We start from the raw sequence: 16,140 nt of genomic DNA, 5'->3' as shown, positions 1-16,140 counted from the left end.
TATATATACATGCATGCACATTTACACATGCATGCACTTACACACATACCCACATCCACACCACTGAGGTCTCCTCTGTCATCCTGCACACACCTGACCATACGCCCCACACAGAAGCGTCAGGTCCACATGGGCTCACCCAATGCTCCCAGCATCACTTACAGTCAAAGATGCAGGAAATCGTAGGTCTATTCACACCGAAGCTCAAGGTGGAGACGGACATGGAATCTTCACTCCTGTCATCCACCATGCCCCCCTGAAGATAAAAAGCTTGTCAAACCCTGTTCCCAGAGCCAGGGAGTGCAGAGAGACAGGCCCCCAAACTCAGGCACCAGCCCTAACCCCAGCAGAGCCCCTTAGACAGTGGTCCTCAGCTGCTGATCTCTGGGCCAGGCCGTCTGCCTCTCGTCTCAGCCAAAGGCGCACTTCCGCTGGAGAGGTATTACCATGGGAAGGGCACTGACCTTGCAAGAAGCTGATTTGGCTCTACCTCTGACCCCACCTATAGTCCCCCGAACCCTGACAGAAGTGGTCCTTGAGCACAGAGCCAACATAAGCCCTGTGCCCCCAAAACCAAACCAGAAAGAAAGGGGTCCTTTCTCTCCTCCAGCACCCCAGGCCCTAATTAGGGTCGAGACCAGAGAAAATCTCCTGCTAACGGACACCAGTGTCACCAGAACGGTAGCTGGAGTGGCCCCAGCCCTGGGGGGCTGGAGTGTGATAGAAGGGAAGACTCTACGAGGCTCTCTGGAGGACAGTCCCGGGTGCCTGCCCACCTCGGCTGCCCAGGGGACCCAACGCCCCAAAGGGCCTGTTGAGCATTTCTGTCTGCCCGTGCAAATCCGGGAATGGGGCTGGTGCCAAGGACACGCGGAGCCGGTCACGGGGCCCAGGTCCCGCAGAGACTGCCACGCCCCGGCCTCCCGCACTCATCTTAGTGACAGGAGGAGGGCCAGGCTGCAGCCAGGGGCAACTGCCTCACTGTAGTAGGCCTAGGTACGAGGAGCCCACACTCGGCCCACACCCGTGAGACCCCACACCCGTGAGGCCCCACCCTCAGTAGGGGTACAGCTCGGCCTCTGGCCCCTGGTCAGCAGGGAGATCAGCAACCCCTCTCCCAAACTGACATCTCCGCAGCACTAGGCCCAGGCTGACCCTAGGAGAGAAAGAGTGAGAGGAGGTGTGGGTTCACAGTAGGGCTTTGGCTGGGGGAAGAGAACGGAGTGGGGCCCCAAAAGAGCCTGTTAAGGAGCCTTCTGGGAGGTCTTCCTGGAAGAGAGGGGCTGGGGCAGCACATTCATGCTCACCCCAGTGCGGGGGAAGGATCATCTTAGCAGGTGTGGTGGGGGGCAGTGAGGGTGGGGGGCAGGCTTCCCTTGGAGTCCTGGGCAGAGTCAGGCTTCGGGAAACTGATGCCCCTGTGCTCAGCCACCCACTTTTCGCCCTCCCCTCCCCCCACCCCGCCTGCACACTCTGCCCCAGACCCAGGGCCAGGCCCGGGGCATTGAGTTTCCCACAGACACATTCCTGCCTCCCTAGCTCATGCCAATGCGTTTGCCCAGGCCAGGGCTGGCAGGCGCAGTCTGAAGCCACGCACTCGTCTAGGGACCGGCCTGTAAGGGATCCCGCTGCTCACCCAGGGACTGGGCCTCCTCCAACCCACGGCTGCCCGGCGGCCGGCCACCGCGGCTTCCCAGAGGAGCCTTGAGCCTGGGACTCAAAGGAACCTTCCTTCTCGGATGCCCTGGGGCTCCCCTGCCCTCCAGAGCCTGGTGGCAGGTTCTGGGAGAAAAAGCAGCCAGGAGGAACACTCCTCAAGCCATCTCAATCGGACCCAGGACCGTGAGCCAATCTGGGGTTCTTCTGTTCCACAGTTTGCAGAACACACATACACGTGCGCGGGCACGCACTCACACACACAGACACACACAGACACAGACACACACCCCCAAGCCACGTGTGGGCATGCGCTCTCTCTCTCTCTCTCTCTCTCTCTCTCTCTCTCACACACACACACACACACACACACACACACACACACACACACACACACACACACCCCTTGAGCCACGGTCTGGTTCGGAATCTGTGAAGCCAAGACAGGACAGAGGCAGCAGGAAAACAGAGAGCAGAGCCAGGCTGACAGTAGGGGCTGGGACGGGCACAACAGACTCCCCAAGGCCTCTCAGGAGTCAGCAGGGCCCCACTTCCTGGGCGATCAATAGCAGCTGGGTGTGGGGCTCAGCTCCTTCAAGCTACAGGGAGCACTCCAGCCTGTGCGTGATGCCCCAGAGCCCCCCACCTCTGACACATCAGTCACAGAATCAGGAGAGCCCTGGGGCCTGCCGGGGTTGCATTTGCGTGGCCCCCAAGAGCAGGTCATGAAATTCTTTGGTCTTTGTGCAAGCTGGTTGTGAAACAGCCATTTGTAGGAATAATAGGGTCATCCATTCTTCTTTCCTTTATGGGGGCCACTGTTCAGGGGTTCCTTCTGGCTCTGCACTCAGGAATTACTCCTGGCAGTGCTCGGGGGACCATATGGGATGCTGGGAATCAAACCTGGGTCATCCACATGCGAGGCGAGTGCCCTCCCCACTGTACTAGGGCTCCAGCCCACTGTTCTCAATTCTTACAACAAATTCTGTCAAGAACCCAGGGCAATGCGCACTCAGGCTCCTCAGGTCCTGCTCACACTGCTGCCTCTGCCTGTCCTTCCGCCCCTGTATGCGCATCTCACTGCCACGATGTAGACAGTACCCACTTCCTGTTTCTTCCCTCTCAGGGACACCAGCGTGAAACTGGCCATGAAGGCAGAATGGGAGCCAGGAAATCAGCAGAGGCCGCAAAGTAAGCTCTGCAGGGTGGGAGTTCTTCCCGAGGGGGCCATGTTACACATCCACCAGCACAGCACCGCCCACCTGGCCTGCACGCCTGACTCCCTTTTTTTCTTACTCGACTGCGAGGACATCCAGATAGCACACATAGGGCTGAGGGCTGCCGACTCTACACAGCCCCATTTTTATGCTGCTTCGGGGTTTCATGGGCCCTCTGCTGCTTTTTTTTTTTTTTGGCATTGTCAGGCATTAAACCCAAGGCTTCACCTAGGCAAGGCAAACGCTTCCCAGCTGAGAGCTTTCCCACGCACTCGATCCACACTCTTCCTCGATGCTCCTATGAGGAAACTCAGCCAGAAGAATATTTACTTTTCTTCTTGGTGCCTCTGTTTACTTATCTACAAAATAGGAGAACTCACCGAGCTGGGAGGATTCAATGAGAGCCTGTATGGATAGAGAAGGAGACTGCTTTGGCCGTGCCAAGTGCTCTGGGTTAGAACCGAGGTTGGCAAGCTTGACCCATACACGCTGGGTTGGATGCATTTGCCTTGACTGGCCCTCGTGTCGGTGTGGTGACTACTCGGCTGCCATCCACTATGGCAGAGCAGTGACAGAGGAGCAGGACAGTGACCCAACCACGCCTCCATGAATGAGCCTGGCTACTGGCCAGCAGAGTCTTAGTCACACACACGAGCTGTGCGCTGGACTTGGCCTGGACAGCGATGATTTACCCTACAGAGGTGGGGTTATTATTTCTGCTGTGCTGTTATCACCCACCTCTGGTAGGTGAAAACACAGGGGCCCAGAGAGGTTAAGATCTTCCTGACGGTAGCACGACCAGCTGGCAGAGCCGCGGGTCCCCCAGCCTCACCCCAGCCTCTTCCTTTCCCATCAGAACTCAAGACTGGAGCAGGGCCCTGGGGGCACAGTCCGGCCTGCCAGGACTTGAGGACTGAGGGGCCTTGGAGAGCCCGGGCCTGTGCCATGGCCCCGTCTACCCCAGCCTCAGTTTCCAGGGAAAGCCCACACAGGCGCTGCTGTGTCTGTTCAGCGCAGCCAAAGGAGGAGAGCCCTTGAAACGCGGCAGCTCGGGAGCGCACCGCCCTCGCCCCCTAATCAGGGCTGATTGCAGCCCTGAGTGGAATAGCAGGCGCGGGCAGCCTCACTTCATTAGCGCCGGAGCCAGGGCTTGGAAGCAGCTGCTAGACTCCTTGCAAAATGCCTGGCGGGCCTGGGGAGGGAAGCGGGCACTCGGGAAACCTGGAGACTCCTCTATGCCGAGAGGGGCTGGTGCAGCTGTGTGTGTGCATGTGTGTGTGTGCATGTGTGTGTGTGCATGCATGTGTGTGATTATGCGTGTGTGTGCGCACACATGTCTTGCTGTGATTCCCATGTGGAAGAGGCAGGGAGGGGGGCAGCCTTTACCCTCTGGGCGCCTGAGTGCCTCCAAAAGGAGGGAAAGTGTGTCCAGGGTCGCACACCTTGGCCCCATGTGGCAGCATTCGAGTTCGCCCTAGTAAAGATGAAGGCAGACCCGGTGCACGCAGAGACACAGGCATCTCTCGGCATCCCTGCAGCTACGTGCCACCCCTCCATCTCAGGTACCCCCTTCAACCTCCACACCCTGGCTCTCCCCACCAGAGCAATATAGTCTTAGGGTCAGCGCCTTCAGAGGACCCACCCCAGCAGTCTTCTCAGGGAGGGCACAGGAGGCAGGGAAGCCAACCCAGAGAGAGGTGCTGTAGAACACGTCAGAACAGGTGTCAGTGGAGAACAGGCATTCGACCCGTATATTCAAGAAACAGAGTCTGGGGCACAGAGAACTGCCTCCCAGTGGACCCCGTGCAGGGCCCGTGGGGCTGGGTCAGCAAAACCCTTGGGGTCCATCCTGTGCACCCCATGTGTCTCTGTGCCTGCTGTCCTCACACTCCCTCCCAAGCCGGGCATCCACTTCCGACCTCCGTGTCAGCCATCCTAAGAGACTCTTCTCTGGCACCAAGTGTTCACACACATGGCTCCCAGCTGCCCACCCTTCTTCCATTCCCATACTAGGAATGCCCGTCTCTGCTGGGTCCCTCGCCCTCAGCTCAGGACTCAGCTCTGTCACCCACTGGGGGCTTGCCAGGGACAGGGCCCAGAGCACAGCAACTCTGAGCTGCCCAGGTGCTCCTCCAGAGTGGTCACTGCATGGCTACAAGGTAAGGAGGGCACCTGCCACCTGCTCAGGACACACTCTGGAGGACGTTCTGCCCAGACGGGAAAGGGGAGGGCGGCCTGCTGCCCTGGCTTGGTCCTACCACTGACTCGTACCACGAGCTGGGCAAACCCCTTCTCTGGTCACAGCTTCTCCTGGGGTAACTTGGGGGCTCCCGAGGTGTCACAGCACTGTCCCCAACTGCAGCCACCAGCAGGGGGCACTACACTTGAAACTGGGATGGAACAGCATTTTCTTTTTCCCTTTATTTTCCTTTTAGAGTGTGTGTGTGTGTGTGTGTGTGTGTGTGTGTGTGTGTGTGTGTGTGTGTGTGTGTGTGTGGTGTTTGGGCCACACACCTCAGGGCTTACTCCTGATGGGACTCAGGGGACCATATAGGGATTGAACCTGGGTCAGCCTGCGGAAAGTAAGTGCCCTATCCATTGTACTATCTCTCCCACCCCTACCACAGAATTGTCTTATTTCGATGACTTTAATGGTAAACCTAAATAGTCGCCTGGGGCTGGATTCTGGAGGAATCCTGCCTCCAGAGTAGCAGTAAGGTTAGTATATAGGTATAAAGTATGAAATACTTATATGAAGTAGGTCGGCTAAATACATAAAATGCTCATGGTTTAGACACACGGTAAGATTCATTTTAGTCATCTGTCTTCTCTGGGGCACCTGCACTCCCGAAGATCTAGAGGAGACCATGGGCTCCATACCAAGATTTACCTGTCCCAGATCCTCAGGCACAGAACATGGCTTTCACAATACACACACACATGCACACATGTACACACCACACACACACATACACACATTTACATGCCACAATGCACATACACTCACGCACACACTCATTCACACGTACACATGTACATGTATGCATATATCAGACACGTGCACACACCACACACAGGAACACATGCATACATGTATATACCATACACATGCATACACATATGCACACTCACATGAGCACGTGCACACGCATGCACACACAACACACACACATGCATGCACATATGCTCACACATGCACCGGCACGCACATGCACACACACTCACACACATGCATGCACATACATGCACACACGCGTACCCACGCACATGCACACACACATAAACACATACACACACCACAAACTTTGTCTCCAGCTGTGAGAGGTGCCACAACCTTGAAGCCGGGTGGAAGGCGCCTTTCAAATACGAACGGTTCAAACTTCCAGCTCTAAAAGTCCGCAAAGCCGCGCGCCCTCCATCTCCTCCTGTCCCCGCCAGCCTCAGACCTCACAGAACACCCTCCCGACACTGGCACTCAGGCCCAGGCACAGAGACAAGGTTCTGGACACGTCCTCTCGAGCACGGAGGGCAGACCCAGGGCAAGGGCGGCAGGACGGATTCCGTGAGCTCATCCCGGCAGAGCTCTCCGAGGCCGGCCGGCGTCGGGAGGGGTGGCTGGGTGGGGGCTGCGCGGTGGCGGCAGCGGTGAGGGCGGTGGGGCGCGCAGAGGGAGGCTGGATGGAACGCGCTATAATAGCAGCTTTGTCCTCCGCTTCCCAGCTCCCTGGGAACGCCAGGAAGATTATGAAACCCGGTGTCTCTGGGAATGCCAGGATATTAGCTGGAAAAAGAATAATACGAAAATAAAATAATGCTGGGGATGGAGACAGCAGACGATTAGCAGACGGAGCCAGGGCCTCCCGCTCGGCGCAGGGAGCCAGGCCTGGCCCCCGCAGGTTTCAGGGAAAGGCTGTGTGCTGGGGAGCAGACAGGGCCTGCCTTCCAGGGAGGAGAGCTGGCAAAACAGGCGCGACCTGCCACAGGACACCCGGCCCACAGAAGGGGTGCTGGGAGCCAAGGGAGAGAGAAGGGGGGGGTGCCGCAGGCCTGGTGCTGGAGCCCAGACATCCACAAAGGTCAGCGGCGCAGGAAGGACGCTGCCCCCGCCCACCATGCTTCCTGCCTCCTTCCTTAGACTCTGCCCCCCCACTGCTCCCGGCACTCGGAGTCTGCAGCAGGACCCTGCGTCAGGTTCATCGGGAGCCACCCTGCCGCTGCGGCTCAGGCCGAGCCCCTCCACCAGACTCGGGGACCCCTAGATGCAAGATCACCCCCCTCTCCCACCCCGGAACTGGGAAAATGTCTCACCTCTCCCCGCATCCCTCTCCAGGGCCCTGACCGGGCCCCTGTCTCCTCAGAAAGGTATCCGAACTGGGGTGGGGGGCAGGTGGGGGAGCAGAGGACACATGGGAACCCTTCATGATGCACTTCAGTCCACACCCTCACACTTCAGAGATGCTCTGGAGACCAGCGCCAGCCTCCTCACCGGGTGCTCTGCAGAAATGGAGTGCCCGGGGCGAGCCCAGGTGAGCAGGTGGGAGATAGTACGGCGGTTCGGGCACAAGTCTAGCAAGCACCTGACCGGGGCTCGGTTCCCAGCACCAGCTCCAGGGCAGTCCCAGGGACCCCTGCACCACACAGCCCAGCAGTGTCGCATCCTCAGGCCCCAGCTCTGAGCCGCAGACCAATCGGCCAAGAACTGCCGGTGGGGCCCCAAGGGCCTCCCAAGTGCCACTTTTGGGAGACACCCCAAAAGTGTGCATTTTAACGGGAGTCCCAGATGGGGCCGAGAGGTACTTCCTGTCACGTGTCGGGTCCTCCAGGCCTGGAGACACCAAGAGGTTCCCGTGGGTGGGGGAGGCCAGGGTTTCTGAGAGGGAAGCAGCCAGTCTGGGGTTCAGCCAGGCCAGCACTACCCAGAAGCTTCACAGCCCGTCACCCTCACACAGAATGAGTCAGCGGGCAGCAGTGACCAGCAGGCAAAGGCCAGCCCTGTCACTGAGTCAAGGCACCCTCCAAAAAAAAAAGAAGCCCCAAACCCCCGCCTTGCTGGGGCATAAGCACATCCCAGTCAAAGGCGGGTGGGCTTAGGGACAGAGTAAAGGCTGCGCTTGCCCCAGCTTTAAAGACGGCCTCGGAGGGAGGGAGCGCGGGAGAGAGAGGGGGCGGTGCTGACTGGGCTTCTTTTCATTCAGGTACAGAGGGGTCCACGCAGTTGCTGTCAAATGGGCCCGCGGCCCTGTCCAAATGCTGGCCACACGGACAGACTTTCCGCAGCGGTGCCGGCTCGGGCTCCAGGCCCCCGGGCTCCAGCCGCTCCCACCGCCGTCTGTCTGCTCTGTGTCGGCAAAGCCCCCGGGGCCTCCCCTGTGGGTTTCTCCCACAGACCCCAGACACATCTGCATGGCCATCAATCACCTTCCTGGGCCTGCCCACCCCACAGCACTCCCAGGCCGCCCCCCCACCCCTTGAAAGAACAAACCGAGGGTTGGTTTCTCTGTTTCTGGGAAATGCCCCCCTTCCGTTCTCCCAGTCACCGAGCCATGAAAGCTTGGCAGTGGGTCCTCCAGCCTCACTGGTCTTCTTCCCCCAGATGCTGGCCAGCCCCAGAGCCTGTCCACGCTTCCAGCCACGTGTCTTCGGGCACCCCTGGCAGGGTGCCCTCGCTCCTCCCAGCCCCTCACCTCACAGCTGACGCGTGCTCGGCCCGGAGTCTCCCAGCTCCCCGCCCCGGGCCGCCTGGAAGGCAGCCCGCCGTGTGTGTGTGTGTGTGTGTGTGTGTGTGTGTGTGTGTGTGTGTGTGTGTGTGTGTGTGTGTGTGTGTGTGAGAGAGAGAGACTTGCTGGGGCCAACTGTGAACTCATCACAGCCCCAGGCCCACTCCACCCTGTGGCCAGCCCAGGGGAGTGACCCTACCTCTACCCCGTGGGACCTCTGAGAAGCCCTGACACCATCCCGCTGCTCACACTCTGCTGCTCTTGCCTCCCCCTGCTGCGTGGCTCCCACCCCAGTGGAACCTGGTCCTCTGACCCCAGGAACCCACAATGTCCCCACAGGAGCGCAGCCTCTGTGGCCAGCCCGGACCAGCACACGCCCCCGCCCCACAGCACACCCTGACCCCTCCAATATCTCTCTCTCTCTCTCTCTCTCTCTCTCTCTCTCTCTCTTTCTCTCCCTCCCTCTCACTCTATATCTCTGCGTCTCTGTCTCTCTATCTCTCTGTGTCTGTTTCTATGTCTCTGTCTCTGTCTCTTTCTCCCTCGCTCTGTCTCTCTCTGTCTCTGTCTCGCTCTCCCTCCCTCTCTCTGTGTGTCTCTCTCTGTGTGTCTCTCTATCTCTCTCTTTCTCTCTGTCTCTGTCTCTGTCTCTGTCTCTGTCTCTGTCTCTCTCTCTCTCTCTCTCTCTCTCTCTCTCTCTCACACACACACACACACACACACACATACACACACACACAGAGGCTATCCCGGAACCAGTCCCCTTCCATCCTGCTCATGCCCAGCTGAACACCTGCTCAGCACTCACGAAGCCAAGGCGTGACCGTCTCCTCAGCCTCCCTCAAGGACATGGCAAGGCATCCCTGGTGGCAGCCGGCCCCAGACGGTTCCCTCCCTTCTGGCCTGCCATCCCGACCTGAGAGTGACAGAGCCATCCTGCCACTCTCCGGCAGCACCGTCCATCTGTCCCCGCCCCCGCAGAACCCGGGGCTGCAGAGAGCCCTGCAGACGTGTGTCCCACCCCAGCCCAGCGCTAAGACCCGCTGCTCCTCACGCTCACCAGACACGCATGCACACACAGCTGCCGCTCAGCCACCAAGTCAGATCTGCCAGCCCCCGCAGCTGGGGGACCTGTGCTCCCCCACCCGACCCCAGCACCAAATCCCCCATGGAGCAGCAGCCTCGGCTAGATTTCTTCTTCCCTTTGGTTTCTGGGCCACAACCAGCAACATTCAGGGCTTCCTCCTGGCTCTGCACTCAGACAGAGGGTCTTCAGGGGACCAGAGGAAGGGCCAGGAACTGACTCCAGGTTGGTTACATGCAAGGCAAGCACCCCACCCGCTGTCCTGTTGCTCCACCCCCGCCCCCAGCTGGATTTCTGAAGGCTGACTTCCTCCGGGGGGGTCTCACTCTCCATGCCAGGGGCCCCCAAATCCACAGCGGGACACAGGCTCCACCCTGGCGCTCACTCGCTGCTCCCTCTCGGACGGCTTCGTGGGGACACCTACCTCGTCTTGTTGGGGGTCACGTCCTCAGAGATTTGGCTAGCTCAGAGAGAGGCTGACCACTCAGGGGCCTCTAGGCCCTTCTAGTTACAGCCATGGACTCGAGCAGAAGTCCTGCCCCGACCAGGCCAGCCGGCTCACTGGCCACCAGCTCCCCCGCCCCCGCCAGGCGCCATCCCCATCTGACCACTCGAAACAGCAGAGGAGCCAAGAAAGGAGCTGCTTCCTACGAGGGGACACTGCAGTGCGTCCACTATGCCCGCAGGAACCCAGAACTGCAACCACAGAGGGGGCTCAGTCCAAAGGGCCAACCTGTGCCTCGGCCCTGACCAGCTGCCCACAACCCCCGCCCCCCGGGCAGCCCAGGACGTACCAGCGCCCCCTCAAGCGCGAACACGGCCGCCGGTCCCGTCTTCTCCAGCGGCTCCATGCGGCGGCGCCAGCGACGGCGGCGAAACGCATCAGTCTTGCGGTACTCCAGGTGGAACTTCCAGCCGAAGAGGGACGCGTACTCCCAGCCCTCGCCTTCCGCTTCTGCCTGCCTGTGCTGCGTGCGGACCACAGGGCACATCAGAGGCTGGCGGCCGAATCTGCAGGAAGTTGTGGGCTGCTGTGCCCTTCCTGCGCTCTGCCGTTCCCCACCCACGTCCTCACCCAAGTCCTCGAGCTGGGAAAACCCAGGAGGACTGCTTGGAGGAGGGAGGCTCTGAGCAACTTCTGCTGTGGGTCAGAAAGTCAGGGAAAGAGGCCTCCTGGGGTGTGGGCAAAACCGAAGAGCCAGAAAGAAAAGGGGCAGCAAGCTATCAAGATGAGAACACTGGGAGATGGGCGGTTAGTTTGTTGGAGTACACGGCGGTCACTCAAATCCAAGATTTCCTTCTCCACCATCCCAGCTCATGAATAAATGGAAGTGTCCGCCCCTCAGAGGAGGGCGGAGATCTGAAATCAAGTTTCCCAGCCTATTTCTCCCGGAGACTAGGCCTGGGACTGGGTTGTGGAGGGTCATCATGGCCTGGGCCACGAGCTCGGGGACAGGTCCCGAAGGCCAAGTTCACGTCCCCCAGGGGAGAAGCTGCTCAGGAAGGCGCCTGGCTTCACCTCGCTGCCCGGAGCCAGGAGCCAGGAGTGGGCCCAGCTGGTTCACAGCACCAGGAGAACAGTGGTCCAAGCACCTGGCCTCTCCTGGACACGGGGACATGTGGCTCTAGATGCCCATGAGACAGGACGGCCGGGTGGGGAAGCCCGGCTCTGGGTCCCCCACTAACGCCTGCTGAGAAGGAAAAGACTTGGCCCAGAGTTGGCAGGTCCCGGGGCTGTGCAGCAGTGAGGCTACAGGGGCAGCGAGCGGGCAGGGGTGCAGCCTGCTCTCTGCTCCCATCTGGGAACCGTGGCAGCTGGGCCTCGCCACTGAGCAGTGCTGGGGCGCCCAGGTTCGGGGGTGGGGTCCATGTGGCTTCCAGCATCCGCAGTCCCTCCTCAGGGAACAGCTCAGACAGGGGGGAGCAGGCTCCTGGGAGACTGTGCACCCCGGACCACCCCCTTTGCTTCCCCACTGAGAGCTGGAGCACAAACACCACCATGTACCCACTATGAGGATGTGTGTGTGGCTCTGCAAAGGGCCTGGGGGCGTGAGGGGCACATCCCAGGAAGCCCCAGGCAGGCCCATGCCATTTTGCCCAAGATGATGTCCCAGCCCCTGGCACCCCTGGCAACACTGCGCCATTAAACTGGAGGCAGCAAAGTCCCCGCCTCAGGCCCTACCACACAGACACAGCCTGAGTGTGTCTTTGGACCTACCGCGGGCGTGGACTGAGCGTGTGGCCTTCCACAGCTGTGGCCATCTCTGAGCCCCGGGTGTGATCATATGAGTGCTGGGTGTGTTGTGGGCGTCTGTGTGCTAGGCGTGATCTATGGGTGTCTGTGCGTGCCAAGTGTGATCTGTGGGGGTGTGGTATGTTGGTGTGATCTGGGGTTGTGTGTGTGTGTGTGTGTGTGAGAGAGAGAGAGATCTCTGAGTGTCTCTTGTGATCTGTGGGTACCTCAGAGATCTGTGGGCAATTGTGTCATTCCTGGGCACGTAGATGAGTGCTGAGGTGGCCATGACATAGTATATGTGCCGTGATCCGTGTGTCTCTCCAGCGAGTCGGTCTACCCTGCCATGTCCCCAGCACCCCTGCCTGGCCCTGTACCCTCAGCAGTGCACCTGTACCCCCCTGCCCCCAGCCCTCTGCCTCCCCCACCTCTGGCTCACCCTCTTGAGCGCCTCCATCTGGCTGAGGTCCCTCCTGCGCAGACGGACCCAGCGCCGACGCCGGTGTGTGTAGTACATCTTCTCGGCGGGGACCCAGTGCCTCGGCTTCCGGTCGGGGGGAACGGCGATGCTGTACTCCCAGCCTGGGCGGGGCACACGCACCCCTCGTCTTCTCTCCTGAGCCACCCCGGCACTCCCAGATGCATGAAACTACGGCTCAGGTGAAGCAACCCCAGGATCCACCACCAGCACCTCAAGTCACCAGTGAAGGGCCGAGCACCCGCCCAGACCCCACCAGGACCCCCGGGATGGGGTCACCAGCCCCGCACGCTGCCCACCGTGCTCATCGACGGCCCGGTTGAGGTCCGTGGACCATTCTTCATCTTCCCACTTCCAGCCCAGGGGACACTCGATGTCATCCTTGGGGAGCACCTTCTCCCCATTCTGGGGTCACAGGGGTGGGGGCAGGGAGGGTGAGAAGACACAGACATTGCCATGGAGGCTGAGGGGCTGTCCCAGCTTGTGCACCCCCTTAATACCCCCCCCATCAGCCCATGACCCAGAGGCCGACTGACTGGCTCAGGACGTGGGGGTGAGGGCAAGGAGTGGGAGAGCAATACTGCTCCAGGACCCGGGCACAGCCCAGCCCCCCTGCCCAGCCTCTCCACCTACCACGTCTGTGTAGTTATCACTCATGTAGATCCACTGGCCGCCCGGGAGCCGGGTCTGGTTCTCAAACACCTCCTCCACGAAGCTCAGGTGGCCCGCGTCCGGGTCGTGCAGCAGGCTGCAAGGTGGGGGCGTCCAGAGCCTCTGCTGAAGGGACCCCCAACTGCCACCCCCTTCAGCACAGCACCCACCCAGCGCCCAATAGTAATAAGAGGAGAGGAGAGGCTGACGAGAAGGCCAGAGACCCCCGGGAGGTAGGGAGGGAGGCGTGGAGCTGGACTGGTTGGACTTCATGTGCATGAGATACCATTACTAATAGTATCGTCAACCACGGAACCTCAATTTTTAATTAAGTAAAAAGAAGACATGGCCAGGGTAGAGAGAGGTACCCAGAGCCGGGAGTGGCATGGGGAAGTGGGGAGAGGGTCAGGGGACAAAAGCCATGTGCACAAACGGGCACCCCATCTTCCTATTTGGCTCTGATCTGTGTTACATTCCGATGCTACTGCTTGTTTTGTTTTGGGGGTCTCAGGGGGTGCTGTGCTCAGGAGCGACCCCTGGCAGTGGCCAGGGGCCTATATGTAGTCCTGGGGAATCACACAGGGTTGGCTGCATGCAAGGCAAGCACCTGAAGCCCTGGACCCTCAGGGCTCTAATTCAAGTATATGCAAGAAAAAAACAAAAAAAGTCAATCAAACTGGAAAGAGGAGGCCAAGGCAGGTCTGAGAGGCACTGGGAGTGTCTCGGAGCCCCTGGCCCTGGCCCTGAGGAGGCCAAGGCAGCACACACGGGTTTAAAGGAGGCCACTGCAGCTTCCTGACAAAGGACTTCATGGTGGCGGCGCGGTGGCCAGCCCTGCCCAGCCAAGGGCGTGCTCCAGCCCCGAGCACGTGTGCGGGCAGGAGGAACGCAAGCTGCAGGGGGCGGATGCCTCTCAGGGAAAGGAGCTCAAGGGTCCCCCAGCCCTCGCTGCCCACCACTCACGTCTTCTCCGGACACACGAACCAGTCTCCAGCCCAGGTCCAGCCGGCCGACGGGCGGAAGCTCTCCTTGGGGAGCTTGATCTTGCCCGTGATGTCCGAGAACTTGGGGTAGGTGAGGCCGGTGGTGCCCCAGTTCCCGACCAGGGCCAGCTTGGTCTGATTCTCGTACTGGGGAGGGAGCAAAAGAGATGTAAGGGTGGGGGGGCAGGGGGGCGCAGGAGTGGGGCAGGGACCAGGAGTGGGTGAGGGGAGGAGGAGGGGAGCAGAGGGACACTCACGGTTTCCGCAAAGACCGACAGCTTGCCCTCGGCAAACTGGTTGAACTCCTTCTCGTCCACGGAGAGCCCAAACCAGAGCTTCACCCGGATCTGCACTGGCATCCGTGCGCCGGGCGCCCCTTGCATGGGGTACTGCAGTGCAGGGGGCCAAGAGGAGCAGGAAGTGTGAGGGTTAGAGGGGGTGCTGCCTGGGCGTGCCCGGCTGACACCCCATCCTCAGGAGCGCGTGCCGTGGGGGACTATACAGAGTCTCACCGAAGAGGAGTGGGGCGGCTGCTTCCCGTGCCCTTCCCACCGAGAACCCTCTCCTCAGAGGGGTACCTACCCCCTGCCTCGGTGCTATCTGCAGACACGAGCCTGGGCTCCACTGGGGACCCCCATGCCCCCCCTCTCTCCCACCCCACAAACCCTTTCTGTTTTCCTCCGGAATACCACTGTCCACTGGAATGGTCTGTTAGCCATGAAAATGATTTCCATCGTGTGGTCAGCACGGCAGCCACCGGCCATGCAACTAGTGAACGTTTAGCCATTTTTCACTTTAGTGACTATAAAGTTTTTAAAAAAGGCATCTGAGCCTGCTCTGCTGAACAGTTTAAAAGACGTTGCTTCGGAATGAGACCGAAGGATCCAGGTCTAAAGGCGAAGAAGCTAAAGCTTCCCAACATTGTTTTCAATTTGGGGGGAGTTGGTTTGGGGTTTCCTATTTTTCAGTTGGGGGGGTGTTTATTTTTTGTTTTGTTTTGTTTCTTTGGGGGTGCTGGATGTTAGCGGTGTATCTGATACCCCTGCCCTTTCTTTGCATGCTAAACATTATTCCCTGCTTTTCATCCTGGAATTTCAGAAGTTCAGCCAAAACGGGATAACCACCACAACAACAAAAACAATCTGATTCTCCATGCCCATTTCCCCGTTGACTGAAATCAAGGGTGGACGCAAGGACCCGGGAAGCTGAAGTTCTTCACTCTTAGGAGAGCACAGAGCGCGGGTGACACACGCAGTACCAGGCCTGCGAGGAGCCTAGGGGACCGCATAGGGGAGAGGAGGAAGGCGCTTCAGAGGGCTCAGAGGAGGGGGGAGATCAGGAAGGGGTGCCACAGGTAGAGGCCTGGTCCCCGGAGGGAGAGGGGGAGGGGCATATACCAAGGCGGAGACAGTCTCCCGGTGCCCCGCCAGCTGTGCCTGGACAGACCTGGACCCCCGGAAGCCAACCTGGGACTGGTCACTTTAGCTGTCCTCTCCCCCCAGGGGTGACTGGCCTTTTCCCCTCCAAACCACCAGCCCCAGAGAGATGGCAAGAATGCCTGACCGCCCCCCCCACCCCGTTCCCCTCCCCAGCCCAGTCTCTCGCCCTCCCCCAGACGGGGCCAGCCTGCCGGACCCAAAATAGCAACAGCAAATAAAGAAATGTCTAGTTTGGGGCTCCTCTCCCTCTCTGCTGGAGCTCATTTTTTCCAACTTTGGTTTAAGTTAAGAAACACCAATGTTTTCTTGGTCTCTGCTTGCTGCCAACATTTTTGTAGCGCTCGCTCAGGAGCTGCCGGCAGGCTCATAAACGCAGTGGGGAAGACTTCGAGAAACGATCCTCTATCTTTTTTTTTTTCCCCTTTTGCTTGAAACTGGGGACATTTTTCAATTGGCCTCTTCCCCGGGCGGCAGGGCGGAGAGGTCAGAGGCTGCGCTCGGCCCGTCCCCACACCCACCGGGTCCCACGCCCGCAACTGCGTCCTCGTGGGACCCAGCCTCACCCAGCCCCCCTTCACCGTCCCCTCCTCCCCGGCCAGGCAGTGGCTGGATGCTGTCATGGGGGTGGGGGAGAGGGGGGGACACCCCAGGTGACATGTGAGCAGGTGGGAGGGACAGACCC

The 16,140-nt window shown here is 59.8% G+C and overlaps 1 protein-coding gene across 16 annotated transcripts in view; it reads right to left on the bottom strand.

Moving 5' to 3' along the window:
• DYSF (dysferlin) overlaps nt 1-16,140 on the bottom strand; it is a 214,406-nt gene that overhangs the window by 88,208 nt on the left and 110,058 nt on the right. For all 16 annotated transcript variants that reach the window (XM_055122406.1, XM_004609122.2, XM_055122407.1 and 13 more), the window contains 7 exons: nt 14,277-14,408; nt 14,000-14,166; nt 13,019-13,133; nt 12,685-12,790; nt 12,347-12,489; nt 10,469-10,642; nt 163-256 (listed from right to left, as the gene is read on the bottom strand). In XM_055122406.1, coding sequence (XP_054978381.1) covers nt 163-256; nt 10,469-10,642; nt 12,347-12,489; nt 12,685-12,790; nt 13,019-13,133; nt 14,000-14,166; nt 14,277-14,408 — 931 coding nt within the window. The remainder of the gene's footprint in view (nt 1-162; nt 257-10,468; nt 10,643-12,346; nt 12,490-12,684; nt 12,791-13,018; nt 13,134-13,999; nt 14,167-14,276; nt 14,409-16,140) is intronic.

This window comes from Sorex araneus, chromosome X (genome assembly GCF_027595985.1).
Source record: "Sorex araneus isolate mSorAra2 chromosome X, mSorAra2.pri, whole genome shotgun sequence".
In the NCBI taxonomy this organism is placed as follows: domain Eukaryota; kingdom Metazoa; phylum Chordata; class Mammalia; order Eulipotyphla; family Soricidae; genus Sorex; species Sorex araneus.
Note: the sequence above shows the minus strand (reverse complement) of the source record. Positions and strands in the feature narration are given on the sequence as shown.